This window comes from Theobroma cacao, chromosome 2 (genome assembly GCF_000208745.1).
Source record: "Theobroma cacao cultivar B97-61/B2 chromosome 2, Criollo_cocoa_genome_V2, whole genome shotgun sequence".
NCBI lineage: Eukaryota > Viridiplantae > Streptophyta > Magnoliopsida > Malvales > Malvaceae > Theobroma > Theobroma cacao.
Window position 1 is genome coordinate 36,658,572 of NC_030851.1, and position 11,392 is coordinate 36,669,963.

An 11,392-nucleotide genomic window follows, 5' to 3' on the forward strand; every position below is an offset into this window, starting at 1 on the left:
ATGGCGTACCGCCAAAAGGCACGCGAGCCACTGTCCCTGACTCACCCTGCTCATCTGGGTCCCACCTTTCGCTTCAACCCCCTCCAACTCACTCCAATTATTTCGCTCCGTTTTTATTTATTAATTGCCACCGGCCCCACCCCCAAAAATAAATAAATAAATTTTTTGAAAAAATAGATAAGGACAACTTTTCTCTAATTTTCCCATTATCTCTCTACCCTCTCTCTTCATTATTTCTTCTTCTTTCTCTCTATAAAATAAATTTTCAACTCTCTTTCGATCACCAGAAAGGAAATAAAACATCAAAGGAAATAAAATCTTGCTGATTTATCTTTCTTTTATTCTCTCCTTGATCCGATCCCGGTTCAAACCCGTCAAATTTCTCTATTTTTCTTTCAATTTCGCCCTCCATTTCTAGGGTTTCTCTCTCTCAATTGTGTCTTGTGATGGTGAATTTCGTTATTCTTTTTGATGAATTCGACTACTAAAGAGGGAGAAAGACTTTGATTCTAGGTTTTTTTTCTTTTGAAATGTGTGAGTGAGTTGTGTTCGTTGGCTATGGCTACCATGCAGAGAGTGGCGCAGTCGAGTGTGAGCACGAGCGCCGCTGCCACCAGCAGCTACGGTGGCTCGTCGTCGTGCAAAGGACCAGAGGTTGTGATCTCCGATCAGTTCCCGGTTGGATTGAGGGTTCTGGTTGTGGACGATGACATTACTTGCTTAAGAATTCTCGAGCAGATGCTTCGCCGTTGCCTCTATATCGGTGCTTAATTTTGTATTTTTAATTTAATTTTTATATATTTGCATGCACTTTCTGCTTATGAAACTTTCATTTCGAATCAAGCATAAATTGTAGTTTATTTTCGTGGTTGTTAGTTTTAAGCAAACAGAGAAAAATTAAATTATAATTTATTAAAAATGAACAAATCACTCAAATACAACAACCATATTCCAACGTAATTCTTCTATAAAAGTAAAGTCAGACATTTTGTTATCTAACAAAAATTACATATTTTTAAGTGTTAAAACTCTTTAAAAATGTTGCCTATGTATTTGATTTTGTATCCAAACACATTTATTATATTTTTGCTTTCAGAAGAAAAAAGCAAGTAGCTAAATTGCATGTCTAACATTCCCTGCTATCTATCAACCAAAAGGGGTCTTAATTAATATCATGGATTCACCTTAGTTTTGTTGTCTGTTAGTGAAATGTTGTGATGTTTGTTCATAATTTCAATTTTTTAAAAAATAAATTCCATTTTTTGCAGTTACCACTTGCTCCCAAGCCAAAGTTGCCCTGAACCTTTTACGTGAGAGAAAAGGGTGTTTTGATGTTGTACTAAGTGATGTTTACATGCCCGATATGGATGGTTATAAACTCCTTGAACATGTTGGGCTTGAAATGGATCTTCCTGTAATTAGTAAGTATTCTTTTGTTTTCCAATAAAGATTTTTTTTTTAAATATTTTCTTTCTGCTTATTAACCTCATGAATTCTTTTGTAGTGATGTCCACTGATGGGAAAACAAATGCTGTTATGAAGGGAATTAGACATGGGGCTTGTGATTATTTGATTAAGCCCATACGTGAGGAAGAACTGAAGAATATATGGCAGCATGTTGTTAGGAAGAAATGGAATGAGAATAAAGAGCTGGAACATTCAGGAAGCTTAGATGATAATGACCGACATAAACGAGGAAATGATGATGCTGAATATGCTTCTTCTGTTAATGATGGGGCAGATGTATCATTGAAACCTCAGAAAAAGAGGAGCAACACCAAAGAAGAAGATGATGGTGAAATTGAAAATGATGATCCATCCGCATCAAAGAAACCACGTGTTGTTTGGTCGGTGGAACTGCATCAACAATTTGTCAGTGCTGTAAATCAGCTAGGGATTGATAGTACGATCTCCAATGATTATTACTTAATAGTTATTTTTCTTAAGATGTTGAATGTGCACGGGAGATTGCATTTTGTATTCTGTGCAATCTGCAGAATAGAATTGTTAATACTAATTGCGTCTTTTTATTATTGCTGACTAAAACATTGTGGCTGCCATTTCAGAGGCTGTTCCCAAGAGAATTCTTGAGCTCATGAATGTGCCTGGTTTAACTAGAGAAAATGTTGCAAGCCATTTGCAGGTTTGGTCCTTCACCATGTGTATCTCAACTGCATTTTCTTTTTCATCCACTAGTAATTTGAACTGATCATAAATATATTTGAGTTTTTAAAGATTGGCTCTCAGCAGTGTTAGAGTGGACTAGTTAAAAGCAGTTTTTGATGCTGTTAGCTCGGACAATCCCAGTTCATTTTGGACATTTAGATTTTGGCTGATGGCAAGGGTTTGATAGTTTGTCATTTTTATATGTCTGTTCACTTTGAGTCTTTGGAAATGATGCCTTTTAGATTCTCATATTTTCTACATTTTTTTTGAGTAAGTGAGAAGATATTGCCTGGTTCTTCTTGTTGGTTTTTCTCGGCTTTCTCATTCAGTAGAGTTTAGACTTCCTTCCCATTTGTAATTAATTAGTAAACTTAATGTAGTAATGGGTTTAGGGTATTTTTTTTTTCTAGAACTCTCATGACTATGGCAGCTAAGTGATTCTTTTTCTGTTTTTTTTTTTTTCAAATAGAATTACTTAGCTTGCAAAGTCATCAGAGTTGTTCAAACAATTGTCTTAGACCTAACAACATACTCAGAGTTTAATCTCAATTTACCCTGAATCCCACCCCCCCCCCCTCCCCCCGGCCCCAACTCCCCCCTCTTATTATAAAGATTGGAGTTCTATAAATTTTCTGATATCTGATGTCATATTTGTTGTGCTGATATCTGTGTAGGGCAATATTGATGTAAAGTTAATGGAATATGAGTCATAATTAACTATATCTAACAATAATCTTAATTTTGTTGTGAATCTTATGAAGTTTAGGTGATTGTCTAGATTTGGTTGTGATAAAAAAAATAAGGTCTAAAATCCTGTCAATCTGAGGCATATTATGCGATTTGTTGTACTTCACTGTTTGACATCTTATGAAAGCATCTTCTTAAGAGGATTAGCAGATTCAAGTTTGATCTGTCTGATTGAAAGTGGCTCTCATAATTGAGTTTTAAAATTTTCTTATAAAAGAATCACAATGGTGAATAAGCATTGTATTGTAGTTCATTTTTGTACTTCCTTTTGCAATTCACAATTGGTTTTATGTTGGATTATGATATGAGACTTTACCTTGAGTGCAGGACTACCTGCTAGCTGGTTCATGCTGAAGTGATCACTGAATATATAACCTGTTCAGGCACAACATTATATATTGTGCCTGTTATTTGACATCTGGTGAATTTATGAAATTATCACCTTTTGAGTTCTAGTTGATTCATGTTTCAACTTATTGGAAATGGATCTCATATTGAGTTAAGAGTACAAAATAAAAAACAATTATAATGGTAAATAATGCTTGTAGCATTGTTCATTTTTTGTTTTGCTTGTCAAATTTGGATTAATGAGTGTGATATGAGGCTTTGCCTGCAGTGCAGGACCACCTGCCACTGCCAGCTGCTTATGCTGAAGCCATTTCTGAACATATAACTTGTTTAGAAACTTGAATCCTGTTAAATATATACATTCTTTTCCAAAGTATATACACATCAAAGTATCTATTTCCTTTAACAAGATAAATTTAGCTACTTGAATACTGTTAAAAACTGTATTTTTACGTATAAGTTACCGCGATCTCTATGTGCAGAAATTCAGACTATACTTGAAGAGAATAAGTGGAGTAGCTCAACAAGGTGGAATTTCTAATTCACTTTGTGGGCCGCTAGAACCAAATGTTAAAATTGGTTCACTTGGAAGGTTTGACATCCAAGCATTGGCTGCCTCTGGACAAATTCCTCCACAAACGTTAGCTGCCCTTAATGCTGAGCTCTTAGGTCGACCAACAGGTAATTTAGTTACAGCAATGGACCAGCCAGCTCTTCTTCAAGCATCCCTTCAAGGGCCCAAGTGCATTCCAGTTGAGCATGGTGTGGCATTTGGTCAACCTCTAGTAAAATGCCAATCCAGCATTTCTAAACACTTCCCACAATCTATTGTATCCGTTGAAGATGTTTCTTCTGGATTTGGAGCATGGCCCTCTAATAACATTGGTACAGCGGCTCCCAGTAGCGGCCTTGGAGGGTTAAGTTCTCAGAACGGTAACATGCTTATTGATTTGTTGCAGCAGCAGCAGCAGCAACGACAACTCCAGAAATCGCAGCAGCAGCAGCAATCTACTGTTCCTGAGCCCAGTCGTTCGATCAATGTGCAGCCATCTTGCCTTGTTGTACCCTCTCAGTCATCTGCTAGTTTTCAGGCAGGAAATAGTACTGTTTCCGTAAACCAGAATGGCACCTTTTGTAGGACTCCTGTTATTGATTACAGTCTTCTTTCATCTCAATCAAATAATTCTTCATTGAATATTGGGCAAGTCTCTGACGGGGATCTCCAAACTACAGGCGTTCTTAGTGGGTACATCCCCCCTACTTCCCTTTCTCCATCTGTGTCATCTTGCTCTCTGAATGCTGACAATTGTACTAGTCATCAAGTGCAAACCTCAAGCATGACATTTAAAGCATCCAGGCATTTGCCAGGATTTGTCCATAGCATGTGTGATGTCCAAGGTCCCTTTGGTGTTACTAAGTCTGGAGACGTATTTGATCAAGCTCATTTTAGCAATCTTGGATATTTTAATAAAGAGGCTTGCCTTCCAACTCGGTTTGCAGCTGATGAATTTCAATCACCAATGAGCAGCTCCTCTAGCCGCGGAAAAGTCTTTGCCGAGAACACTGGTACCAGAGTGAAGCAGGAGCCAAGTATGGAATTTGTAGATAATGTGAAAGTGGGCATACCAATGCTACAACAATTTCCTCCAAATGATCTCATGAGTGTTTTCACAGAATAGGTAATTTAATTTGGTTATTCATAAATTTGAATTTGCGTAACAGCATGCATGTGCATAAGTTGATTTGGCCTTTGGTTGCTTTTATGTGGCATTTCTTTCACTAAAAATATTTGGCGTCTTGATTCATTCTCTAAAGAAAATTTACCATTTGCTGTGTTTGAGTTCTGGTGAAGGACAGAACAGTTTTTCTTTGCATTTAGAAGCTAGGAATCAGCATTTGACCAGTTATGATCATAGGTGCTAACTTGATTTCTATTAGCATCGTATTAGTGACCTTAATGATGTAATAATTATTATTGAAGAACTTTGGAAAATAGACACTGGTCTTGTCTGGTTTGAATCAACTTATTAGCAAGTTTATCAAACTTAACATGCTTCAGAGTAGGTGTGCAGTTGTTTGAGGAAAGAGTTATGGCATGCATATAGACAATATTTACAATGTTTATTGATAATTGAGTGTTTACTGAATCCAATTCTGATGGTCTTGTGCAACAGGCTTGCATTGCGTGGTGAGCATACCTGTCTTAGTTCTTCTTGTGGGTAGAGATTGTTTTGCAGAATCAGTTGTTGAGAAAGGTTCAGGTTGAAGTCTTGTTTTTACTATAGACCTAATTCCTAGTACCTACACCAGATGGTAGTGCACTGTGAAGCCACTCGGTATATGCAATTCTAAAGAGAAGGAATTTAATTCTGCTCTCTTTTGTATATTTAGGGTGACAGCGTAGGCCCTACTTGTGTCTAGCCTAGAATGATTATGTCCTAATTAGTTTGTAGGAAAAATAAGTTGTCAGACAGAGCTTGAAAATTGAAATTATGTGCAATATGGTGGCATCTTGCCAACAGAATTGTGCAGTATTTGGGTTTAGTGATGTTAGAATTCTCATTTATTTATTGCTCAAATGAGTCAATGTGTATTTTTGTCTTGTTTTGTTCTCTTCCCTTGTCTTTCTGTTTCCCCCTCGCACAAGCTGACTGGTTTGTAGAGATGAGCATAACTGGATGGTTGGTCGGAGAGGTGTTGTGTTTATATGTGCGCGCACACACACATACACTTTTTTTCTTTCTTTATTTACTTTTTAAGCATATGATGATTTTTATATCCTTAGGTAGCTAGCGAATTGTTGTGGCAAGCCATGCTTGGGATCGAGCGGGTATCAGAAATTCAGAGGTGACTAGTCCGTCCCTCTCCTGTTTTTGCTCGTCACTGCATTATTGTTCATGGGTTCTGTCTTCTTTCTCGTTCTCGGGCTATCCTCCATGACAGCTTCCCACTTTTTGTGAACAATGCTTCCCACTCAGAGTCCGACCATGTATGTAAATACGCTGATCCGTCAAATTCGTTTTGTAGCAAGTCCTTTTGTTTTTTCTTTTCTAGCACTTGAGGTAAATCTCTAGCTACTTGAAGGCGAGGTTACGAACTTAGGTTTCAACATTAGTGTAGGAAGGTAAATCCTAAAACACCTACAACATTAACAAGCCAAGAACACGGGTTTCTATTTATTTACTGTTATTTTTTCTTCCTAAAAGATTTCAGTAGGTGGTTTTCGTATGATCGTCAAGTCCTGAATCAACTAATTTATCACTTTCCATTGCTGGTAGGCATGGCTGAATGCACTACTCCATGGCTGTGGCTTGACAAGTTATGTGGAATGGCTCTTTGCTGCCATCTTCAATGGCTATTCCCAAGCATAATGGACAATTTGTGGCCAATTCAGCTTACTCACTTTAGCGTCGCCAATAATAATTTCTACTTAAGTTACTGGTTACATTTTTATGTAGCCCCTTAAGTCTTAGTAAAACTGGTCACTACACGTTGCAATCGCTTCGTTAATGGGTATATCTACCTTGTCATAAACAATATTGCTGATAAATTGAGTCTTTTTGCTGTAGCTAGCCGTTGATCAGGATGATTTTGTTCAATATATTCGCAATGGTACATAGTTGAGGGAGATCAATGGATTTGGATAAATTTCAGGGTAATCTCCTAACTTAATGGATGATACATAATCTAAATTGTTTAGGACTAACACTTTTTAAGATGATTTATGATTTTTAAACATTTACTCACTTGTTCTGAATAGAAAGATCAAATCGTAAAATCGAATTTTTGGATTGATTTTTAACTAATGCTTATTTAAAAATTATATGACAAATAAGTTACTTATTCAAAATATTTACATCCAACATAAAAAACAAATGAACAAGAAAACAAAAATACCAACAACATTAAATAAAAAAATTGAGATTTTAAATGTATTAAAACTTGATGATAAATTAATGACTTGTTATGCTGTTTCAATGTAATTTACATGTATAATAATAAAAATCATTACCTAATTAATAATTTTTTAAAAAACAAATTACAAGATTTAAGTCGACTTTAATTCGCGTAAAATTGTAAAATTGATGTTTTGATCCGTCCTATGAAAACATGGGCTAAATCTGAAGCAAGAAAAGCTAATTTGGCAGCTTGATATCAGGAAGTTTTCAGAGTAAAGGGCGACTATCGTTTAGCTATACTGCTAAACAAAAAATCAAAATATAATTAGAATTAATAACAACATATTATTTATAAAAAATTTAGATACATGTACAAATAAATCTAATCCGAATAAAAAAAACTGCAATCTCCTTCAAGCTTTTCTTCTCCTTTTGTGGTGATCAGATAAAAGAGTCTCCCAAGCCTGACGAACAATCTTGAACGCACCTTCAGCAGCGACCGAATCATTCTTATCCGGATGAACCAAGAGCGCCACTTCCTTATAATGTTTTTTAATCGTAGCAACATCAACAATGGAAGAACAATCTTCGATAAAGAGAATTGAATACAGCACCTTAGTATCGTCCAATTTCATCTCCTTGCAAAGGCTTAGCATAGAAGCAAACTTGTGAATCAGATAGGCAGCGATGTATTTCTGAATGATCCGTAACTCGGGATTAAGATCAAGAGCTGCGAACCCTTGCTGAATAGCCCTGTCGATATTTCCCAACTTGAAGTATTCTTCTGCAGTTACCTTGGCTTTTTCAGCTGCAATCTCTGTAAATTGAGATTGACAAAGACTCTGAAGACGAAAATCAGCCATTATAACACAATTTCTTCAAAGAAAAGAAAAAATGTTTGAGATTTGAGATCTAAGACTTCGTGAGTTAAGGAAAGAGGGCTTTTTATCTTGATGGGTAATTTAGCGTTTAAAGAAAGCTAATTCTGTTTGGTTGGCGTCCAAAATAAGCTAAGGCAAGTCATCAGAAGTTGCTGCTCGGGAAAGGAAGGCCGCAGGATCCATTGTGGTAGAGAGGTGGTGTGGTGCGGATGGGTTTTTGTTCAAATAATAATAATTTTGAGTTTGATCTTTATTTTTTAAAAAAATCTTAAAATTATAATTTCTTTTAAAAAATTAAGATTTGATAATTTTAAATTTCAAATTTTCAAAACATAAGTTTTTTGAAATTTTAATCATATATAAAATACTTTTTTTTAAAAATAACAATCAAAATTGAACTTGTATGATAAAAAATAATTACTAAATTTTATATTATCATTTAAATTTATGAATTCTACAATTAAGTATAGATACTTGATATGTAATTATTAAATTATAAAAAATAAATTGTTAAATTCACATAGTTACTTGAATAAACAATTAGACATTTACTAATATTTTAAATTTAGTATTCTACGCAATCTGTAGAATAGACCTAACAACATACTCAGAATTGAATCTTAATTTACTCTGAATCCATTGTTCCAACATCTGCTCTGAATCCATCATGCCCCTCCTCTTTATAAAGATTGAAGTTTTATAATTTTTTTAGATTTCGAATGTCGAATTTGTTGTGCTGATATCTATATAAGACAATTTTGATGCAAAGTTAATGGAATATGAGTCATAATTAATTAGATTTAACATAATCTCAATTTTGTTGCAAATCTTATGAATATAAGGTCTACAGTCATGTCAACCTGAGACATATTACACGATTTATTGTATATCATTATTTGACATCTTGTGAAATTATGAAAGTATCATCTTAAAAAGATTAGTAGATTCAAGTTTGATCTGTTTGATTGAAAGTAGTGATTTTCATAATTGAGTTTTAAAATTTTTTTATAAAAGAATCACAATGATAAATAAGCATTGTATTGTAGTTCATTTTGGTACTTCTTTTGTAAGTCACAATTGGTTTTATGTTGGATTATGATACGAGACTTTGCCTTGAATGCAGGACTACCTGCCAGCTGCTTCATGCTGAAGTAATCACTCAATATATAACCTGTTCAGGCACAACATTATATACTGTGCTGTTATTTGACATCTGGTGAATTTATGAAATTATCACCTTTTGAGTATTAGTTGATTCATGTTCCATCTTATTGGAAATGGATCTCATAATTGAGTTAAGAGTACAAAATAAAAACAATTACAATGGTTAATAATGCTTGTAACATTGCTCATTTTCTATTTTGCTTGTCAAATTTGGATTAATGAGTGTGATATGAGGCTTTGCCTGCACTGCAGGATCACCTGTCACCTGCCAGCTGCTTATGCTGAAGCCATTTCTCAACATATAACACGTTTAGGAGCTTGAATCCTGTTAAACATATACATTCTTTTCCAAAGTATATACACATCAATGTATCTGTTTCCTTTAACGAGATAAATTTAGCTACTTGAATGCTGTTAAAAACTGTATTTTTACTTATAAGTTACTGTGCTCTCTATGTGCTGAAGTTCAGACTATACTTGAAGAAAATAAGTGGTGTGGCTCAACAAGGTGGAATTTCTAATCCACTTTGTGGGCCGCTAGAGCCAAATGTTAAATCGGTTCACTTGGAAGATTTGACATCTAGGCATTGGCTGCCTCTGAACAAATTCCTCCTCAAACAATACCAGCTCTCCATGCTGAGCTCTTAGGTCGACCAAAAGGTAATTTAGTTACAGCAGTGGACCAGCCAGCTCTTCTTCAAGCATCCCTTCAAGGGCCCAAGTGCATTCCAGTTAAGCATGGTGTGGTATTTGGTCAACCTCTAGTAAAATGCCAATCCAGCATTTCCAAACACTTCCCACAATCTATTGTATCCGTTCAAGATGTTTCTTCTGGATTTGGAGCATGGCCCTCTAATAACATTGGTACAGAGGCTCCCAGTAGCAGCCTTGGGGGGTTCAGCTCTCAGAACTGTAACATGCTTATTGATTTGTTGCAGCAGAAGCAGCAACGACAACTCCAGAAACCGCAGCAGCAGCAATCTACTGCTCCTGAGCGCAGTCGTTCGATCAATGTGCGGCCATCTTGCCTTGTTGTACCCTCTCAGTCATCCGCTAGTTTTCAGGCAGGAAATAGTGCTGTTTCTGTAAACCAGACTGGCAGCTTTAGTAGGACTCCTGTTATTGATTACAGTATTCTCTCATCTCAATCAAACAATTCTTCATTGAATATTGAGCAAGTCTCCGACGGGAATCTCCAAACTACAGGCGTTCTTAGTAGGTACATCCCCCTGCTTCCCTTTCTCCATCTGTGTCATCCTGCTCTTTGAATGCTGACAACTGTACTAGTCGTCAAGCTCAAACCTCAAGCATGACACTTCAAGCATCCAGGCATTTGCCAGGATTTGTCCATAACACGTTTGATGTCCAGGGTCCCTATGGTGGTACTAAGTCTGGAGAAGTGCTTGATCAAGCTCATTTTAGCAATCTTGGATATTTTAATAAGGAGGCTTGCCTTCCAACTCGGTTCGCAGTTAATGAATTTCAATCACCAGTAAGCAGCTCCTCTAGCCGTGGAAAAGTCTTCGCCGAGAACTCTGGTACCAGAGTGAAGCAGGAGCCAAGAATGGAATTTGTAGATAATGTGAAATTGGGCATACCAATGCTACAACAATTTCCTCCAAATGATCTCACAAGTGTTTTCACAGAATAGGTAATTGAATTTGGTTATTCATAAATTTGAATTTGCTTAACAGCGTGCATGTGCATAAGTTGATTTGGCCTTTGGTTGCTTTTATATGGCATTTCTTTCACTAAGCATATTTTGCCACTTGATTCATTCTCTAATGAAAATTTACCATTTGCTGTGTTTGACTTCTTGTGAAGAACAGAACAGTTTTTCTTTGCATTTAGAAGCTAGGAATCAGCATTCGACCAGTTATGATCGTATGTACTAATTTGATTTCTATTAGCATCATATTAGTGACCTTAATGATGTAATAAATTATTGAAGAACTTTGGAAAATAGACACCGATCTAGTCTTGTTTGAATCAACTTACTAGGAAGTTTATCAAACCTAACATGCTTCAGAGTAGGTGTGCAGTTGTTTAAGGAAAGAGTTATGGCATGCATGTAGACAATATTTACAATGTTTATTAATAATTAAGTGTTTACTGAATCCAATTCTGCTGCTCTTGTGCAATAGGCTTGCATTGCGTGGTGAGCATACCTGTCTTAGTTCTCCGTGT

At 35.9% G+C, this 11,392-nt stretch overlaps 1 protein-coding gene and 1 pseudogene across 1 annotated transcript; both read left to right on the forward strand.

Moving 5' to 3' along the window:
• LOC18609890 (two-component response regulator ORR21) lies at window positions 225-5,873 on the forward strand. The gene is made up of 6 exons (XM_007045231.2): window positions 225-763; window positions 1,269-1,421; window positions 1,505-1,903; window positions 2,067-2,143; window positions 3,744-4,940; window positions 5,436-5,873. Exons 1-5 carry the CDS (start codon window positions 559-561, stop codon window positions 4,938-4,940), a joined length of 2,031 nt encoding a protein of 676 aa, XP_007045293.2. The 5' UTR covers window positions 225-558; the 3' UTR covers window positions 5,436-5,873.
• Window positions 9,614-11,392, forward strand: LOC18609892 (annotated as a pseudogene).